General features: G+C 41.2%; 1 protein-coding gene and 1 long non-coding RNA gene across 2 annotated transcripts in view; one reads left to right on the top strand and one right to left on the bottom strand.

Annotated features, from left to right (window-relative positions):
• Window positions 1-4,198, top strand: part of LOC109558319 (antigen WC1.1-like) — a 168,969-nt gene extending 164,771 nt beyond the window's left edge. The window contains 2 exon segments of the mRNA XM_070788642.1: window positions 804-941; window positions 3,911-4,198. Coding sequence (XP_070644743.1) covers window positions 804-941; window positions 3,911-4,056 — 284 coding nt within the window. The 3' untranslated portion in view covers window positions 4,057-4,198.
• LOC139182969 (uncharacterized) lies at window positions 214-21,198 on the bottom strand. Its single transcript, XR_011566471.1, has 2 exons — window positions 20,952-21,198; window positions 214-462 (listed from the first exon to the last, which is right to left on the bottom strand). It is a non-coding gene; the product is annotated as an uncharacterized lncRNA (long non-coding RNA).
• Between the last annotated feature and the right edge of the window lie 847 nt (window positions 21,199-22,045).

Raw genomic sequence — 22,045 nt, 5'->3', positions numbered from 1 at the left:
CATCTGCAGACCCCATGTGTGCCCCAGGCTCACAGAGACAGCTCCTCCAAAGAGGCAGGATGGCCTCTCAGAGCCCCGTGACCTCCCAGCCTCTGTCTACACTGCAGAATCCAGGCCTGTCCCTTCTCAGCCTTAACACAGGTCCCGTGGGTGTGGGGAGGGTCATGCTGTGTGTTGTGTGATGTTTGTCTCCACATGAGGCTTCCTGTTAGATTTCTCACTGACTAAACTGCTGTATTACACCAGAGATGGTGAGGACAACAGTGACTACAGATCCAGTCCAGGAAATAGAGGTGGACCTGCCTTGGCTGGGCTCTGGGGAGGAGAGTTTCCCTCACAGAGAGGAGATTTAAGGGGAATGGTTTTCCTTTGATGGACCAGAGGCATCCCTTGTGTCCAGATGGGGTTCGTCCTTCTCCTTCTCTGGCTGTTCTGTGATGTGTCACATTGGGACTGGTCTCTCTGTGTACAGAATCACAACAGGCACACAATGTTTAAAAAAAATTAACATCTGTAAAGCACAATTTGTCAAAGTACTTTAGCCATGCTCAATGGTGGAAGAGTTGCTTTGAGGTATGTAGTTTCCACCAGAAAATATTGAGATATGTAATATCATGTTTTGGCTATGGACACATCAAAATGAAACATGGTCTTAGAGAAAAAAGTCTTTTGAAACAAGGAGTGACTGGTGCCTCTATTCAGAAACTTGGAAACTCTGGGTCAGAAGGTATCTTAGATATTCCCCAGACCAACCCACTTACTGTGGTTTCATCCACTCCCTTGTCTGCTCTTGGAACCCCCAGATCAGACGACTGATGTCCCTGATGAAAATTACGATGATGCTGAAGAAGTACCAGTGCCTGGAACTCCTTCTCCCTCTCAGGGGAATGAGGAGGAAGTGCCCCCAGAGAAGGAGGATGGGGTGAGGTCCTCTCAGACAGGTGAGTGGGGTCAGTTGATCTCCTGCAATCTTTCTATCTGAAAAGAGTGAATTTGTGCTCCTCAATGCCCAGCCTCCCTAGAGATTCAAAATATAGGTAATCTCATACATTTGGTAGCATTATCTTGACCATATGCCATATTTAATGCTGTCAGACTCCTTGCAAGGAGTGAGAATCACTCTGCTTTTGGCATTTATGTCTCCATAATGTGACATAAACTTATCACTTTGTATGTGATATACTTGCATGAAGATTTATAGATTACGGAATTTCCTGGTGGTACAGAGGTTCGGATTCTGCACTTTCACTGCTAGGGCCTAGGTTCAACCCTGGTCAAGGAACTAAGATCCGACAAGCATTATGTCATGGCCAAAAGAGAAACTTATCGATTAATTGAGCATATTTAAAAGAAAGCTAAGTGCTGAAGAATTGATGCTTTTGAACTGTAGTGTTGGAGAAGACTCTTTAGAGAGCCTTGGATGGCAAGGAGATCAACCCAGTCATATTAAAGGAAATCAATCTTGAATATTCATTGGTAGGACTGAGCTGAAGTAGAAGCTCCAATACCTTGGCCACCTGATGTGAAGAACTGACTCTTTAGAAAAGACCCTGATGCTGGGAAAGATTGAAGGCAGGAGGAGAAGATGACAGAGGATGAGGTGGTTGGATGGTATCACCAACTCAATGGATATGAGTTTCAGCAAGCTCTGGGTGTTGGTGATAGACAGGGAAGCCTGGTGTGCTGCAGTCCATGGGATCACAGAGAGTCAGGCATGACTGAGTGACTGAACTGAACTAAACCAAATTCAAAGGTGGAACAAGTGTTTTAATAATATCTTTGCACGGTCACATACATGAAGGCAAACCATTCAATATCACAGTAATCCAGGTCTATGCCGGATCAGTAATGCTGAAGAAGCTGAAGTTGCCGTTCTATGAAGACCTACATGACCTTTTAGAACTATCACCTAAAAAAGAGGTCCTTTTGATTATAAGGGACTGGAATGCAAAAGTAGGAAGTCAAGAGATACCTGGAGTAACAGCCAAATTTGGCCATGGAGTACAAAATGAGGTAAGGCAAAGGCTAATAGAGTTTTGCCAAGAGAATGCACTGGTCATAAAAAACACCCTCTTCCAACAACACAAGAGAGGACTCTACACGTGGACATCATCAGATGGTCAGTACCGAAATCAGGTTAATTATATTCTTTGCAGCCAAAGATGGAGATGCTGTATACTGTCAGCAAAAACAAGACCGGGAGCTGACTGTGGCTCAGATCATGAACTCCTTATGTCAAATTCAGACTTAAATTGAAGAAGGTAGAGAAATCCACTAGACCATTCAGGTATGACCTAAATCAAATTCCTTATGATTATACAGTGGAAGTGAGAAATAGATTCAGGGGATTACATCTGATAGGCAGAGTGCCTGATGAATTATGGTCGGAGGTTCATGACATTGTACAGGAGGCAGGGATCAAGACCATCCCCAAGAAAAAGAAATGCAAAAAGACAAAATGGTTTTCTGAGGAGGCCTTACAAATAGCTGAGAAAAGATGAGAAGTGAAACCAAAGGAGAAAAGGGAAGATATCTCCATTTGAATACAGAGTTCCAAAGAATAGCAAGGGGATATAAGAAAGCCTTCCTCACTGATCAATGCAAAGAAGCAGAGGAAAACAATGGAATGGGAAAGACTAGAGATCTGGTCAAGAATATTATAGATACCAAGGGAATATTTCATGCAAAGATGGGTACAATAAAGGACAGGAATGTTATGGACCTAACAGAAGCAGAAGATATTAAGAAGAGGTGGCAAGAACACACAGAACAACTATACAAAAAAAAGTCTTCATGACCCAGATAATCAGATGGTGTGATCACTCACCTAGAGCCAGATATCTTGGAATGTGAAGTCAAGTGGGCTTTAGGAAGCATCACTCTGAACAAAGCTAGTGGAGGTGATGGAATACCAGTTGAGTTCTTTCAAATCCTAAAAGACGATGCTGTGAAAGTGCTGCACTCAATATACCAGCAAATTTGGAAAACTTAGCAGTTTTAATAATATCTTTCCAGGCCATAGGACTGGAAAAGGTCAGTTTTCATTCCAATCCCAAAGAAAGGTGATGCCAAAGAATGTTCAAACTACTGCACAGTTGCACTCTTCTCACACTCTAGCAAAGTAATGCTCAAAATTCTCTAAGCCAGGCTTCAACAAGGCATGAACCATAAAATTCTCAATGTTCAAGCTGGACTTAGAAAAGGCAAAGGAACCAGAGATCAAATTGCCAAAATTCGCTGGATCATGGAAAAAGCAAGAGAGTTCCAGAGAAGCATCTATTTCTGCTTTATTAACTATGCCAAAGCCTTTGACTGTGTGTATCACAATAAACTAATATTTCAGTAGCTGCAAGAAGACCCTCATTCTCTAGAAAAGAGTATTTCTCCATCTGAGGGCCTGTGTAGTTTCTGGGGAGGAGATATCTCTGGGTACACCTGTGATACTATTTGTGGACATTTGGGGACAGGAGTCAAGTCAACTAAGAGGAGACTTGGGTTGTGAGTGAGGAATTCAGATTTTTCCTGTCTCCAATCTCCCTCTTATTGTGAATTTGCATCTATCACCTGTGAAAGGGGAACATTTAAATTCCTTTTTATGATTCTTACCGTTGCTGGGCATCTCCTTGGTATTGTGTTGCCTGGAAGCAGGTCTCCCAGAACTTCTGAGCACAGGTCTCCTGTGATGCAGGATTTCCCCAACACTGAGGCCCAGGAGACCACATGCACTGGATCTGAGAGGACAGCTGGAATCCATCCTCACTGGAACTCATGTGAAATAGCCTGAGCCTCCCTCCCCAACCTGGGTCCCAGGGATGCTTTGTTATAACCACGTGCTTGTCTCCCTTCCACCAGAGGGTTCTGTCCCATCCTCCTGTCTCAGTTCTAATCAAACTTCTCTTTTCTACTTCAGGCTCTTGCCTGAACTTCTCCAGAGAGGCAGCTGATCCTGGGGAAGGAGAAGAGAGCTTCTGGCTGCTCCAGGGGAAGAAAGGGGATGCTGGGTATGATGATGTTGAACTCAGTGCCCTGGGAACATCCCCAGTGACTTTCTCGTGATGCTGTATTAAATATGAGATGAAGCCTCAGATATTCTAATTGCCTGTATTTCAGTAGAGTAGTGCTGACCTATAATTGTGTCATATGAAAATTGCTGAAAATGAAATATTCTTAATAAATTAACTTTTTGCTGTGCTGTTAATTTAGCAAGCTCCATGTCAAACGCTTTTAGAGGATCAGTCCTCAAATGCCATCTTTCTCAAAGGAAATGAAAGATGAGTGAGCTGACCTGCTTTCTCACTTGTCCTAGAGGCTAATGAGGGCATGCACACAAGTGCTCCAGGTCACTCTTAAGGATGTAAACTTGGTCTATATTCACATACTCCTTCCTAACAAGATGAACTCATGGAAAAACAAAACAAAACAAAATAGTTCTAAACACCTCTGAGATGTCACATCACCAGTTTGTAACTTGTCCTTGGACACCAGACTGGGTATGAGTTTCAAAGTGGAAGGTTGGCTGGTGGGAGAGAATGGATACAGCTTTCCTTATCCTGCCTCAATATTCACAGGTCAATTAAAACTCTAACTGTACATAACTACCTCTTCCTTTTTCATCTCTCATTTATTCCTTTAGTGGATACAGACACCTCTTTGCTCATCTCCCATGTCTATTTGATTATCCAATCCTTATAAATCCATTCTTTCTTTTCCATCTCTTCCTACCATTTCTTTAGGATGCTGCTATTTCTTGTCTCTCCAAGGATCTCTCTTTCTAAGTGAATTATATCAGTTCATATATATCTTCAAGTTGATGGAAGGCAAATTGGTGCTCACCCGCACCCTGTATTCAGATGGGACAAGAAGGCAAGAAAGTGGAGACCTAGGCAGAGGGGATCCAGAAGAATAGATGTAGATAGAAAGATAAGAACATTTGGCTATTTATGTTTCAGAGATATGGATGGAAGCATCTGACATGACTGATCTCTTAGAGGAAGAATTTCAGACCAGGGGCTTCTTTGAAAACATCTATTTTTCAGATGTTTCAAGATTGCTTAAACAGTGTCAGACTTCATTATTTTGGGCTCCAAAATCACTGAAGATGGTGACTGCAGCCATGAAATTAAAAGACGCTTACTCCTTGGAAGGAAAGTTATGACCAACCTAGACAGCATATTCAAAAGCAGAGACATTACTTTGCCAACAAAGGTCCATCTAGTCAAGGCTATGGTTTTGAACTGTGGTGTTTGAGAAGACTCTTGAGAGTCCCTTGGACTGCAAGGAGATCCAACCAGTCCGTCCTAAAGGAGATCAGTCCTGGGTGTTCATTGGAAGGACTGATGCTAAAGCTGAAACTCCAATATTTTGGCCACCTCATGGGAAGAGTTGACTCATTGGAAAAGACCCTGATGCTGGGAATGATTGGGGGCAGGAGGAGAAGGGGACGACAGAGGATGAGATGGCTGGATGAAATCACCGACTTGATGGACATGAGTTTGGGTGAACTCTGGGAGTTGGTGATGGACAGGGAGGCCTGGTGTGCTGTGATTCCTGGGGTCACAAAGAGTGGCACACGACTGAGTGACTGAACTGAACTGAAAATGTAATTGTGATCCTGCTGTGACTCCTCAGTGTAGACAGAGCTGGCATGAAGAAGTGACAAAGTAAAGATTACGTTTACACAGCAATACCCCTGCAACCCTCCCTGCCCCCCCACCCCCACCCCCAGCCAATTCCATTGTGGACATGTGGAGAAGCTGCTGAACTAATAAAAAACCTGAGAGTGCTGGCCTGGTTGTGAGCTGGACCCACCCAGTTACTTGGTTGATGACTCGGGATGGTTTCTAGGACTCCAACCTACACTCATGCTTGCAGTCTTCATAGCTCGAGGCTGTGCTTGGGGATGGGAAGATGCCCAGGGCTTCTTCCAGGGCAGCTCACATGGCTATTCACTTGGGAAGTGATGAAATAGAAGACATATGATGAAATAAGGCAGACACACAAAGAAGCTCAGTGAACTCCAAAAAACACAGATAAACAATTAAATTCAGGAAGACAATATAAGAAGAAAATAAGATTTAAAAAAATTTCTCATCATTATTATTGTTTTTAATTTTCGGTTGCATGAGTCTTTGTTGCTGCACATGGGCTTTCTCCAAATGCAGCAAGCAGGCACTACTCTTTTTTGTGGGCAGCAGGTTTCTCTATGCATGGGCTTCTCTTATTGTGAACAGGTTCTAGGCACCCAGGCTTCCGGGGTTGCAGCATCACCTCCTATTTGTGATTTGTGGGTCCTAGAGCTCAGGCCCAGTAATTATTGAGCTAGGGCTCAGTAATTGTTGAGTTAGGGTGTTACTTCACAGAATAAATTCAGATTTTTTTTTTAACAGAGATAGAAATCATAAAAAAGGAAGTAAACAGGGAGTTTTGCTGATGGTTTAGTGGTTAGGATTTGATGCATTTGCTGCTGTTGTCTGGATTCAATCCCAGTAGGGGAACTGAGGTCCCTCAAGCTCTGCAGTGAGGCAAAGAGAATAACACAAGGAACAAAACAGAAAATGAACCAAACAGAGATTCAGTTGCTTAAGATTCAGTTCAGTTCAGTGGTTCAGTCGTGTCCGACTCTTTGCGACCCGAGGGACTGCAGCACGCCAGGCTTCCCTGTCCATCACCAACTCCTAGAGCTTGCCCAAACTCATGTGCATTGAGTCAGTGATGCCATCATCAAACAGTTTCATCTCCTGTCGTTCCCCTTTCCTCCTGCCCCGAATCTTTCGCAACCTTAGGGTCTTTACTAATGAGTTCTTCACATCAGTTCTTCACATCAGGTTGTCAAAATATTGGAGTTTCAGCCTCAGCATCAGTCATTCCAATGAATACTCAGGACTGATTTCCTTTAGGGTGGACGGGTTGGATCAGTTGCTTAAGACTACAATGAGAGGAGGAGCTAAGATGGTGGAGGAGTAGGACGGGGAGAACACTTTCTCCCCCACAAATTCATCAAAAGAACATTTAAACGCTGAGTTAATTCCAGAAAACAACTTCTGAATGCTGGCAGAGGACATCAGGCACCCAGAAAAGCAACCCAAGTCTTTGAAAGGAAGTAGGAAAAAATATAAAAGACAGAAAAAGAGACAAAAGAGGGAGGGACAGAGTTCCGTCCTGGGAAGGGAGTCTTAAAAAGAGAGAAGTTTCCAAACACCAGGAAACCTTCTCACTGCTGAATCTGTGCTGAGCCTTGGAAGCACAGAGGGCAACATAACAGGGAGGAAAAATAAATAAACAATTAAAACCCGCACATTGTGAGCCCTACAGTGATTCCCCCAGCAGAGAAGCAGCGCAGATGCCTGCATCCGCCATTAGCAAGCGGGGGCTGGGCAGGGAGGCACGGCGCCGGCTGCATCGCAAGGATCTGGCCTGAATACCCTGAGCGCTATCTGAGCGAAATAATTTGGGCTAGCAAACCAGACTGTGGGATATCTACCACGCAAAAAGCCAGCCCTAACCTAAGACACCGCCAGGCTGCCGGCGGCAGACCATCCCCCTCCAGTGATAGGCAGCCAGAGCCGGAGGGGACAATCGCAGCCCCAGAGAGACATTATCTATAAAACTGTAAGCAGGCTTCTTTGCTAACTAAAACTTCTTGGGGGTCTGGACGGTCAACATCTGCCTGAGAAGGTGCGCCAGTGCACACCTAGATAACCGAGCGGCGGGGAGACGATAAGTCGCAACAATCGCGCACGCCAAACACCTCATCACCTGAGCTGCTCGGATCTGGGAAGGGCACAAAACACAGGCCCAACCGAGAGTCTGCACCTCTGAGGACTACCCGAGTGCCTGAACCTGAGTGGCTTGGACCTGGGAAGTACAGGCAGCCCAGGGCCGGCGACGGATGGTTCCCGGTGGAGCAACCTAGAGCCTGAGCAGCGTGGGCAGGGAGCCTACACAAGTCGTGAACGGGGGGCAGACCCAGTGTGGCTGAGGCACTGCGAGCACATGCCAGTGTTATTTGTTTGCAGCATCCCTCCCTACCTCCCCTCAGCGCGACTGAACAAGTGAGCCTAAAATAAAAAAAAAAGTGTCCTCCACCGTCCCCTTTGTGTCAGGGCGGAAACCAGACACTGAAGAGAACAGCAAACAGAAGAAGCTATAAGAGAGGGAACTGCCTTGGAAGCTACAGGCAACAGATTAAAACCCTGTGGTTAGTGCCAACTACATAGGAAGGCGCCTATAGATCTTGAGAAATATGTCAGACCAAGGAACTAGCCAAAAGTGAACTGAACCTGCAATACTCACAACAAAACCGGAGAAAGTCCTAGATATATTTTTACTATTTTTATGATTATTCTTTCTTTCTTTTTATTTTATTTTATTTTTTTAATTAAAAAAATTTTTTAAGTCCTCTATTATTCCTTTAATTTTCACTTTTATAACCGATTACTTTGCAAAAAAAAAGGTCCGTATTTTTTTTTAAAGCAAACTTCATATATATATATTTTAAATTTTTTTGACCTTGTTTTTTTTTTTTTCCTTCTTTTCTTTAACATTGTACTTTTGAAATTCCAAACTCTACTCTGGATTTTTAATTTTAGCTTTTTGGTATTTGTTATAAATTTTGTACCTATAGTTTTTTTTTTTTATAATTTCTGTGACCCTTTTTTATTTTTTATTTTTCTTTTTCTCTGTTTCTTTCTCATCTTCTTTTAAATAACATTGTATATCTGAAATTCCAAACTCTACTCTAGATTTTTAATTTGTGCTTTTTGGTATTTGTTATCAATTTTGTACCTGTATTTTCTTTATAATTTATACGACTTTGTTCTTGTATTTTTTTTTCCCCTCTCTCTTTCTTTTTCTTCTTCTTTTTTTAACATCATATTTTTGAAATTACAAACTCTACTCTAGATTTTTAATTTTTGCTTTTATGTATTTGTTACCAATTTGGTACCTTTAAGAACCCAATCTTCAGTACCCATTTTTCACTAGGGTGCAAGATTACTGGCTTAACTGCTCTCTCTCCCTTTGGACTCTCCTTTTTCTCCACCAGGTCGCCTGTGTCTCCTCCCTAACCCCTCTCTACTCTACCCAACTCTGTGAATTTCTGTGTGTTCCAGACGGTGGAGAACACATAGGAAACTGATTACTGGCTGGATCTGTCTCCCTCCTTTTCATTCCCCCCTTATATCCTCCTGGCCACCTCTGTCACCTTCCTCCTTCTTCTCTTCTCTGTATAACTCCGTGAACAACTCTGAGTGGTCCAGTTGTGGAGTACACATAAGGAAGAGATTACTGGATAGCCCACTCTCTCATTGATTCCACCTCATCTCATTCAGGTCACCTCTAACTCCCCCCTCCCTCTTCTCTTCTCCATATAACGCTGCGAACCTCTCTGGGTGACCCTCATGGTAGAGAAACTTTTCATCTTTAACGTAGATGTTTTATCAATGGTGCTGTATAGAAGGAGAAGTTCTGAAACTACTGTAAAAATAAGACCAATAACTGGAAGCAGGAGGCTTAAGTCCAAATCCTACTCCAAGGAACATTAATTGACAGGAGCTCATCAAATGCCTCCTTACTTGCACTGAAACCAAGCACCACACAGGGGCCAACAAGTTTCAGGGCAAGACATACCAAGCAAGTTCTCCAGCAACAAGGAACACAGCCCTGAGCTCCAAGATACAGGCAGCCCAAAGTCACCCCCAAACCATAGACATCACATAACTCATTACTGGACATTTCATTGCACTCCAGAGAGAAGAAATACAGCTCCACCCACCAGAACACCGACACAAGGTTCCCTAACCAAGAAACCTTGACAAGCCACCTGTACAAACCCACACAGAGCGAGGAAATGTCACAATAAAGAGAACTCCACAAACTGCCAGAATACAGAAAGGACACCCCAAACTCAGCAATTTAAACAAGATGAAGAGACAGAGGAATACCCAGCAGATAAAGGAACAGGATAAATGCCCACCAAACCAAACAAAAGAGGAAGAGATAGGGAATCTACCTGATAAAGAATTCCAAATAATGATAGTGAAATTGATCCAAAATCTTGAAATCAAAATGGAATCACAGATAAATAGCCTGGAGCCAAAGATTGAGAAGATGCAAGAAAGGTTTAACAAGGGCCTAGAAGAAATAAAAGAGAGTCAATATATAATGAATAATGCAATAACTGAAATTAAAAACACTCTGGAGGCAACAAATAGTAGAATAATAGAGGCAGAAGATAGGATAAGTGAGGTAAAAGGTAGAATGGTAGAAATAAATGAATCAGAGAGGATAAAAGAAAAATGAATTAAAAGAAATGAGGACAATCTCAGAGACCTCCAGGACAATATTAAACACTACAACATTCGAATTATAGGGGTCCCAGAAGAGGAAGACAAAAAGAAAGACCATGAGAAAATACTTGAAGAGATAATAGTTGAAAACTTCCCTAAAATGGGGAAGGAAATAATCACCCAAGTCCAAGAAACCCAGAGAGTCCCAAACAGGATAAACCCAAGGCGAAACACCCCAAGACACATATTAATCAAATTAACAAAGATCAAACACAAAGAACAAGTATTAAAAGCAGCCAGGGAAAAACAACAAATAACACACAAGGGAATTCCCATAAGGATAACAGCTGATCTTTCAATAGAAACTCTTCAAGCCAGGAGGGAATGGCAAGACATACTCAAAGTGATGAAAGAAAATAACCTACAGCCTAGATTATTGTACCCAGCAAGGATCTCATTCAAATATGAAGGAGAAATCAAAAGCTTTTCAGACAAGCAAAAGCTGAGAGAATTCAGCACCATCAAACCAGCTCTCCAACAAATACTAAAGGATATTCTCTAGACAGGAAACACAAAAATGGTGTATAAAATCGAACCCAAAACAATAAAATAAATGGCAACGGGATCATACTTATCAGTAATTACCTTAAATGTAAATGGATTGAATGCCCCAACCAAAAGACAAAGACTGGCTGAATGGATACAAAAACAAGACCCCTACATATGTTGTCTACAAGAGACCCACCTCAAAACAGGGGACACATACAGACTGAAAGTGAAGGGCTGGAAAAAGATTTTCCATGCAAATAGGGACCAAAAGAAAGCAGGAGTAGCAATACTTATATCAGATAAAATAGACTTTAAAACAAAGGCTGTGAAAAGAGACAAAGAAGGTCACTACATAATGATCAAAGGATCAATCCAAGAAGAAGATATAACAGTTATAAATATATATGCACCCAACACGGGAGCGCCGCAATATGTAAGACAAATGCTAACAAGTATGAAAGGAGAAATTAACAATAACACAATAATAGTGGGAGACTTTAATATCCCACTCACACCTATGGATAGATCAACTAAACAGAAAATTAACAAGGAAACACAAACTTTAAATGATACAATAGACCAGTTAGACCTAACTGATATCTATAGGACATTTCATCCCAAAACAATGAATTTCACCTTTTTCTCAAGCACACATGGAACCTTCTCCAGGATAGATCACATCCTGGGCCATAAATCTAGCCTTGGTAAATTCAAAAAAACAGAAATAATTCCAAGCATCTTTTCTGACCACAATGCAGTAAGATTAGATCTCAATTACAGGAGAAAAACTATTAAAAATTCCAACTTATGGAGGCTGAACAACACGCTGCTGAATAACCAACAAATCACAGAAGAAATCAAAAAAGAAATCAAAATTTGCATAGAAATGAATGAAAATGAAAACATGACAACCCAAAACCTATGGGACACTTTAAAAGCAGTCCTAAGGGGAAAGTTCATAGTAATACAGGCATACCTCAAGAAACAAGAAAAAAGTCAAATAAATAACCTAACCCTACACCTAAAGCAACTAGAAAAGGAAGAAATAGAGAACCACAGGGTTAGTATAAGGAAAGAAATCTTAAAAATTAGGGCAGAAATAAATGCAAAAGAAACAAAAGAGACCATTGCAAAACTCAACAAAGCCAAAAGCTGGTTCTTTGAAAGGATAAATAAAATTGACAAACCATTAGCCAGACTCATCAAGAAACAAAGGGAGAAAAATCAAATCAATAAAATTAGAAATGAAAATGGAGAGATCACAACAGAAAACACAGAAATACAAAGGATCATAAGGGACTACTATCAACAATTATATGCCAATAAAATGGACAACGTGGAAGAAATGGACAAATTCTTAGAAAAGTACAACTTTCCAAAACTCGAACAGGAAGAAATAGAAAATCTTAACAGAGCCATCACAAGCACGGAAATTGAAACTGTGATCAAAAATCTTCCAGCAAACAAAAGCCCAGGTCCAGGCAGCTTCACAGCTGAATTCTACCAAAATTTTTAGAGAAGAGCGAACACCTATCCTGCTCAAACTCTTCCAGAAAATTGCAGAGGAAGGTAAACTTCCAAACTCATTCTATGAGGCCACCATCACCCTAATACCAAAACCTGACAAAGATCCCACAAAAAAAGAAAACTACAGGCCAATATCACTGATGAACATAGATGCAAAAATCGTTAACAAAATTCTAGCAATCAGAATCCAACAACACATTAAAAAGATCATACACCATGACCAAGTGGGCTTTATCCCAGGGATGCAAGGATTCTTCAATATCCACAAATTAATCAATGTAATACACCACATTAACAAATTGACAAATAAAAACCATATGATTATCTCAATAGATGCAGAGAAAGCCTTTGACAAAATTCAACAACCATTTATGATAAAAACTCTCCAGAAAGCAGGAATAGAAGGAACATACCTCAACATAGTAAAAGGTATATATGACAAACCCACAGCAAACATTATCCTCAATGGTGAAAAATTGAAAGCATTTCCTCTAAAGTCAGGAACAAGACAAGGGTGCCCACTTTCACCATTACTATTCAACATAGTTTTGGAAGTTTTCGCCACAGCAATCAGAGCAGAAAAAGAAATAAAAGGAATCCAAATTGGAAAAGAAGAAGTAAAACTCTCACTGTTTGCAGATGACATGATCCTCTACATAGAAAACCCTAAAGACTCCACCAGAAAATTACTAGAACTAATCAATGATTATAGTAAAGTTGCAGGATATAAAATCAACACACAGAAATCCCTGGCATCCCTATACACTAATAATGAGAAAACAGAAGGAGAAATTAAGGAAACAATGCCATTCACCATTGCAATGGAAAGAATAAAATACTTAGGAATATGTCTAAATAAAGAAACTGAAGACCTATATATAGAAAACTATAAAACATTGGTGAAAGAAATCAAAGAGGACACTAATAGAAGGAGAAATATACCATGTTCATGGATTGGAGGAATCAATATAGTGAAAATGAATATACTACCCAAAGCAATTTATAGATTCAATGCAATCCCTATCAAGCTACCAACAGTATTCTTCACAGAGCTAGAACAAATAATTTCACAATTTGTATGGAAATACAAAAAAGCTCGAATAGCCAAAGCTATCTTGAGAAAGAAGAATGGAACTGGAGGAATCAACCTACCTGACTTCAGGCTCTGTTACAAAGCCACAGTTATCAAGACAGTGTGGTACTGGCACAAAGACAGAAATATTGATCAATGGAACAAAATAGAAAGCCCAAAGATAAATCCACGCACCTATGGTCACCTTATCTTTGACAAAGGAGGCAAGAATATACAATGGATTAAAGACAATCTCTTTAACAAGTGGTGCTGGGAAAACTGGTCAACCACTTATAAAAGAATGAAACTAGAACACTTTCTAACACCATACACAAAAATAAACTCAAAATGGATTAAAGATCTCAACGTAAGACCAGAAACTATAAAACTCCTAGAGGAGAACATAGGCAAAACACTCTCTGACATACATCACAGCAGGATCCTCTATGACCCACCTCCCAGAATATTGGAAATAAAAGCAAAAATAAACAAATGGGACCTAATTAAACTTAAAAGCTTCTGCACAACAAAGGAAACTATTAGCAAGGTGAAAAGACAGCCTTCAGAATAGGAGAAAATAATAGCAAATGAAGCAACTGACAAACAACTAATCTCAAAAATATACAAGCAACTCCTACAGCTCAACTCCAGAAAAATAAACGACCCAATCAAAAAATGAGCCAAAGAACTAAATAGACATTTCTCCAAAGAAGACATACAGATGGCTAGCAAACACATGAAAAGATGCTCAACATCAGTCATTATCAGAGAAATGCAAATCAAAACCACTATGAGGTACCATTTCACACCAGTCAGAATGGCTGCGATCCAAAAGTCTACAAATAATAAATGCTGGAGAGGGTGTGGAGAAAAGGGAACCCTTTTACACTGTTGGTAGGAATGCAAACTAGTACAGCCACTATGGAGAACACTGTGGAGATTCCTTAAAAAACTGGAAATAGAACTGCCTTATGATCCAGCAATCCCACTGCTGGGCATACACACTGAGGAAACCAGAAGGGAAAGAGACACATGTACCCCAATGTTCATCGCAGCACTGTTTATAATAGCCAGGACATGGAAGCAACCTAGATGTCCATCAGCAGATGAATGGATAAGAAAGCTGTGGTACATATACACAATGGAGTATTACTCAGCCATTAAAAAGAATACATTTGAATCAGTTCTAATGAGGTGGATGAAACTGGAGCCTATTATACAGAGTGAAGTAAGCCAGAAAGAAAAACACCAATACAGTACACTAACGCATATATATGGAATTTAGAAAGATGGTAACAATAACCCTGTGTATGAGACAGCAAAAGAGACACTGATGTATAGGTCAGTCTTATGGACTCTGTGGAGAGGGAGAGGGTGGGGAGATTTGGGAGAATGGCATTGAAACATGTAAAATATCATGTATGAAACGAGTTGACAGTTCAGGTTCGATGCATGATACTGGATGCTTGGAGCTGGTGCACTGGGACGACCCAGAGGGATGGTATGGGGAGGGAGGAGGGAGGAGGGTTCAGGATGGGGAACACATGTATACCTGTGGCGGATTCATTTTGATATTGTCAAAACTAATACAATTATGTAAAGTTTAAAAATAAAATAAAATTAAAAAAAAAAAAACACAAAAGTTTACAAGCAATAAATGGTGGAGAGCGTGTGGAGAAAAGGGAACCCTCTTACACTGTTGGTGGGAATGCAAACTAGTACAGCCACTATGGAGAACCGTGTGGAGATTCCTTAAAAAACTGGAAATAGAACTGCCTTATGATCCAGCAATCCCACTGCTGGGCATACACACTGAGGAAACCAGAAGGGAAAGAGACACGTGTACCCCAATGTTCATCACAGCACTGTTTTTAATAGCCAGGACATGGAAGCAACCTAGATGCCCATCAGCAGATGAATGGATAAGAAAGCTGTGGTACATATACACAATGGAGTATTACTCAGCCATTAAAAAGAATACATTTGAATCAGTTCTAATGAGGTGGATGAAACTGGAGCCTATTATACAGAGTGAAGTAAGCCAGAAAGAAAAACGCCAATACAGTACACTAATGCATATATATATGGAATTTAGAAAGATGGTAACAATAACCCTGTGTATGAGACAGCAAAAGAGACACTGATGTATAGGTCAGTCTTATGGACTCTGTGGGAGAGGGAGAGGGTGGGGAGATTTGGGAGAATGGCATTGAAACATGGGTAATATCATGTATGAGATGAGTTGCCAGTCCAGGTTCGATGCACGATGCTGGATGCTTGGGGCTGGTGCACTGGGACGGCCCAGGGGGAGGGTATGGGGAGGGAGGAGGGAGGAGGGTTCAGGATGGGGAGCACGGGTATACCTGTGGCGGATTCATTTTGATATTTGGCAAAACTAATACAATTATGTAAAGTTTAAAAATAAAATAAAATTAAAAAAAATAAAATTATATTAAAAAAAAGAAAGAAAAGAAAAAGAAAGAAAGAAAAAAAAAGACTACAATGAATGGAATGCAACAAAATGAAAAATTGTTGATGCTACCTAAAGCATCAACAACAGCAGAAGACTCTGTAACTTAGAAGACAGGGCCATTGATATTACCCAGCCAGGGGACAAAGAAAAAGAGGAACGAAAAAGAGTGAAAGAACCTGTGTGAACTATGGGGTAACATTCACAGAAACAACCTTATTGGAGTCCCAGAAGGAGAAGAGAGGGAGAGAGGGACACAGATTGTACTTAAAGAAATAATACCAGATAAGTCCCAAATCTGATGAGATTTAGACATCCAAGTTCATGTAGCTAATAGGTCACTCCTCAGGGTTCATTCAAAATGATCATCCCCAAGACACATTTCTTATAATCAAGAAAAAGAGAGAATATTATAAGCAGCAAGAGAAAAGTAAATGCTCACAAAAAAGAAATTCCCTTAAAAATATCAGTGGACTTTTTAGTAGAAAACTGACTGTCCAGGAGAGAAAGGATGATATATTCAAACTTTAGGAAAAAAAAAAAGCCTACCAACCACAAATACTTTTCTCAGGAAGGTTGTTTTTCATAAATGAAGATGATATAAAGACTTTCCCAAACAAACAACAGTTGAGGGAATTCACCAACATTAGGCTTGTCTTACAAGATTGCTGAGAGGAGTTCCTTAAACTAAATGAAGGATGCTAATTTTTATATGAAAGAAGTGAAAATATGCAACAGACTTGTAAATGTAAATACTGAATCCAATTCAGCATCCTCTGACACTGTAACATGGTAGTGTGCTAATCAGTTAGCTTTAGTCTGAAGAAAGTATTAAAATAGCTATAGAGAAAAATATTTTGTTAGTGGATATACAATATCAGATCAGATCAGATGAGATCAGTCGCTCAGCCGTGTCCGACTCTTTGCGACCCCATGAATCGCTGCACGCCAGGCCTCCCTGTCCATCACCAACTCCCAGAGTTCACTGAGATTCACGTCCATTGAGTCAGTGATGCCATCCAGCCATCTCATCCTCTGTTGTCCCCTTCTCCTCCTGCCCCCATTCCCTCCCAGCATCAGAGTCTTTTCCAATGAGTCAACTCTTCACATGAGGTGGCCAAAGTACTGGAGTTTCAGCTTTAGCATCATTCCTTCCAAAGAAATCCCAGGGCTGAGCTCCTTCGGAATGGACTGGTTGGATCTCCTTGCAGTCCAAGGGACTCTCAAGAGTCTTCTCCACACCACAGTTCAAAAGCATCAATTTTTTGGCGCTCAGCCTTCTTCACAGTCCAACTCTCACATCCATACATGACCACAGGAAAAACCATAGCCTTGACTAGACGAACCTTTGTTGGTAAAGTAATGTCTCTGCTTTTGAATATGCTATCTAGGTTGGTCATAACTTTCCTTCCAAGGAGTAAGCGTCTTTTAATTTCATGGCTGCAGTCACCATCTGCAGTGATTTTGAAGCCCCCCAAAATAAAGTCTGACACTGTTTCCACTGTTTCCCCATCTATTTCCCATGAAGTGGTGGGACCGGATGCTGTGGTCTTCATTTTCTGAATATTAAGCTTTAAGCCAACTTTTTCACTCTCCACTTTCACTTTCATCAAGAGGCTTTTGAGTTCCTCTTCACTTTCTGCCATAAAGGTGGTGTCATCTGCATATCTGAGGTTATTGATATTTCTCCCGGCAATCTTGATTCCAGTTTGTGTTTCTTCCAGTCCAGCGTTTCTCATGATGTACTCTGTATATAAGTTAAATAATCAGGGTGACAATATACAGCCTTGAGGTACTCCTTTTCCTATTTGGAACCAGTCTGTTGTTCCATGTCCATTTCTAACTGTTGCTTCCTGACCTGCATACAAATTTCTCAAGAGGCAGATCGGCAGATCAGGTGGTCTGGTATTCCCATCTCTTGAAGAATTTCCACAGTTTATTGTGATCCACACAGTCAAAGGCTTTGGCATAGTCAATAAAGCAGAAATTGATGTTTTTCTGGAACTCTCTTGCTTTTTCAATGATCCAGTGGATGTTGGCAATTTGATCTCTGGTTCCTCTGCCTTTTCTAAAACCAGCTTGAAATCAGGAAGTTCACAGTTCACGTATTGCTGAAGCCTGGCTTGGAGAATTTTGAGCATTACTTTACTAGCGTGTGAGATGAGTGCAATTGTGTGATAGTTTGAGCATTCTTTGGCATTGCCTTTCTTTGGGATTGGAATGAAAACTGACCTTTTCCAGTCCTGTGGTAGAGAGAGGTAAATTGTGACATCCAAAACAAAATGCGTAGAAGGGGATAAAAAGGTAGAGCTTTTGCATGTCATTGGAATTAATTTGTTATCAGTGTAGTATTTACTGTTGTCCCTCTAAGATGTTTTATGTGAGCCATGTGGCAACAGAAATGTAAAAATGTACAGTAGATTCACAAAAAGTAACAAGAAGGGACTCAAAGAGCAACAGTATCCAAAATCATCAGTTCACAGTTCTAACTGTTGTGCACAACAGTTGAGTTGTCCTGGTCTCCACATCATCTTTCAAGATCAGCTGAAGAGGACTCTCCTTCGAAAAGTGAAACACTAATTAAGCTGTCTGTTATTTTAAGCCAAAGAAGTCTTTTGGCACCTTATCTCCTTCCTTATGTCATATCGATGGTGCAGCTGTACTTTTTTAATCGCAAATTTCCTTCCTGTGATATTGCTATGTGGTTTTAATGAAAAAAAAAACTGCCAATGATAAACCATATGAATATCCTGTCTCCTCAGTTGGGTTTGATTAAGACTTATTAAGAAGCCACATGTAGGTACTTTGTGGTTTGCCTTGTGTATCCTTATAGATAGAAATTTGCAGTGTTCATTGTGACATATTTGTTGGTGATAGCTGCTTGTTTTTGAAAATCAAATTCTGCCTTGCTAATTGCCGGAAACATTTGCCTTTAAAACAAAAATATTAGCTAAATGATGTTCTCAGAAACATTTCTTTATATTTAAGACAATTTATCTTCAATATTTAATACAGTGCCATTCAGCCATTCAATAAATATTAGCTGAGCATCTGTGAAGTTACAGAGAGGGAAAATATAGAGCTTATACACAGGCACAGGCCTCACTCCAATCCTGGGCCCTGGCAAGGCCTCAGACAATGCCTGCAGACTGCAGGAGCCTTGGTTAGCATGCCCAGATTGGGAAGCATTCTATGACAAGAAAAAGAGATCTGTTCACAGAGTCTTTCATGTTAAAGGAGGAACACATTTTGCTTGTATTTCCAGTGTTCTGAGGCTGGTCTGTGGGCAGGACTCAGCTGCACCAAAGCTCCATGTGCAATAGAGCCTCAGTTCATAGACTTTGAGTCTGAGCAATCACTCAGGCTTTGAACTCTGAGTGCCACCCCAGAGGCACTAACCTTAGGTTGCAGTGGTTTAAGAATCACCACCCACAAGAACTCAATAGCTCTGCAGTTGGTAATTACATCAGCTCTGAGCAGGGGTGGGTTAATCGTGAAGTTAATGAAGCGTATTTTTCAGAGCCTCTCCTTGCACCAGCCCCTTCCAAGTCCTGAGGGGGGCCCTAGGGCTGCGGTTGAAGCAGAGAGGACTCTATGATCCTTGCCCCCTCACCGTGTCTTCTGCCTGCCTTTTGCCTGTGGAAAACTTTAGTCAAAGAATGCGTTTAATTGGAGAAGCGAGAAACGTGGAAACAAAGGAAAACAGTCAGAGGAGACTAAATATTAATAATGTAGTCATTAAGCACAGTCAAGGACCTTTAGTTCTTTCTCAAGGGTTATAGATGATATTCTAAGCCATGTCCTGTGAGCTGTCTTATAGACACAAAACACCAGGCGGAGCAGTGAACTACATGATGACCACACTGTATCCAGGACTTGAGCATCCACAATTCTGAGAACTGACCACAAAGACATGGGAACAAGTACACCCAGGCACTAAAGATCAACTGTACCTAAAACAACCAGTGGATGTTTTGGATGGCATCACTGACTCAATGGACATGAGTTTGAGCAAGTTCCAGGAGTTAGTGATGGACAGGGAAGCCTGGTGTGCTGCAGCCCATGGGGTTGCAAAGAGTCGGACTCGACTGAGCGACTGAACTGAACTGAAAACCACCAAGATGATGCTAATCAGACCACTGATGACCAATTTGAAGATGACTGTTAGAGATGAGTGTGCTGTTTCTGCATATAACCTCCCCCCACCCCGGCTCTGTCTATAGAAGCTCTCACCCTCTTGTCATGGGGTGGGCGGAGTCAGCCCTTGTACACATGTCCACCACCATCCCCGCCAGTTGCTGGCATCTGGAATAAAACAAACTTTCCTTTCCACCAACCTGGCCTGTATGCTGGCTTTTTAGCGGTTAGCAGCCGGACCCCTCACACATACCTTTCGGTTACATGGTCACAAGGAGATAGGTTTTGAATGTGCCATTTTCTTCAGTTGAGGGAAAAAAAAATTCAGCAAAATTATTTCTTACCCAAAGGTGAAGAATTTAATTAACTACATGAAGAACTAAATCCAGGAATCAGATTTGTTCCGGAAATCAAGAAGAAACAGAAGAGGTTTGGAAAGTACATGCTGCTTTTTCATTAGTACAGGATTGGTGGAATGTAAAAATAAGATGAAAGATGATGAACTGACTAACTCAGAGCAAAGGAGAGCTGTTTAAGGATGAAGGTCCTGATGCTCAGAGACAAAGATGGAGAGATGGAAGCACAACTGTCAGCACAGACTGATGTAAAGGGAGGAGGAGCTGCACCAGGTGTGGATGCTCTTAAGCAGAAGTTTAGGTCTAGTTGTTGGTCAATCAGTGATGGTGACTAGGAATCAACCAAGCCCCAAAGAGGAATCAAGTTGAGACCTGAGGGAGCAGCTTGGGATGAAGACACAGAAGGAAGAGGAGATCCAGAAAAGTACCTGCTTCATGGGACAGATTTTGTCTTCCTTTCAAGTCTTCAGAATAGGCTCTGTTCTGATGCTGGAACAACTGACTCCCAAATCTCAGAAGGAACACACACATGCATACACACATTCATTACCAACCTGCAAACGTACTGTGGTCAGTGAGGCTCCACTAGCTTACACGTGTACCATGTGGAACACGCAGCTTCTGGGGCAGGAAAGAGAGAAACCAGAGAGTCGCATGGGGTTTTCATGCCTCTACTCAGAAGTGACACAGGTGACAACACCCACGTTTCATTGGCCAGAATGAGTCACTGGGAGATAGAAAAACAGCTATTTGATGAATATCACTATTGATGCCACGTCCTTGGTAGCAATGCTGTCAGTTTTGTTTTTTGTTTTTTCCTTGCCTTGGTGAAGTTTCTGAGGTACAATTTTGTGCAGAAATTAAATGTCATTAGACCGTCCCCAGAATGGGATTTGAAGAAGGCCTTCTGTATCGGGTTCCTTCGTCTGGTGTGTCTCTGGCTCCTTACTGCACTTCTGTCTGTGCTGAGTGGGAGTACTCAGATTCGTGTTCCCCTGCCCCCACCACCCTCCCCACTCAGTATCACTAACTGCAGGGTGATTTTCAGCATTTGTTTATGCATTCATTTCTTCATTTATCCACTATTTGTTAAGCTCTGTCTATGTGTCTTTACCTGACTTTAAAGAGATATTGAAGAGTAAGACACAATACTTCTTCTCAAGAAGCCCCCACTTTAGAGACAGTGAGCAAGGTTTTACAGATTAAATAAACACAGCAGTAATTTTGAGCAGGAGGAATTAGAAAGAGTTTATAGATGTGACAACTCTGTGCTTTTAAAAACAAGAGAAGATTTATGAATTTTCTTTCTGTAATGGGCTTAAAAGTGTGTCCTCTAGAATTGAAATATACATAAATGTAATATTCTCTATTTTTATCACGGATTTCATCTTGTGCACTAGCAAGGGATGTTTGTGTGGATTGAAAGTTCCATAAAGTTAACACAGACTCTCCCATTTAAAATTTATCCCTCAACTTAGCTCGGGTTCATGGTAATAACTGTCTTGTCATTTCTAGTTCAAGCTCCCTGCTGAGACTGGTTTTCCTCTCTTTCAGGAGGCATCTTCTTGTCTCTCCTCCCACAGGTGGTGCCTGGGGTGGGAGGGCTTCTTTCCAACAGCAGCAGGGAAGACCCTTTGTCTGCATGCTC

Source organism: Bos indicus, chromosome 5 (genome assembly GCF_029378745.1).
Source record: "Bos indicus isolate NIAB-ARS_2022 breed Sahiwal x Tharparkar chromosome 5, NIAB-ARS_B.indTharparkar_mat_pri_1.0, whole genome shotgun sequence".
NCBI classification, from domain to species: domain Eukaryota; kingdom Metazoa; phylum Chordata; class Mammalia; order Artiodactyla; family Bovidae; genus Bos; species Bos indicus.
This window is presented reverse-complemented; position numbering and strand designations above follow the sequence as displayed.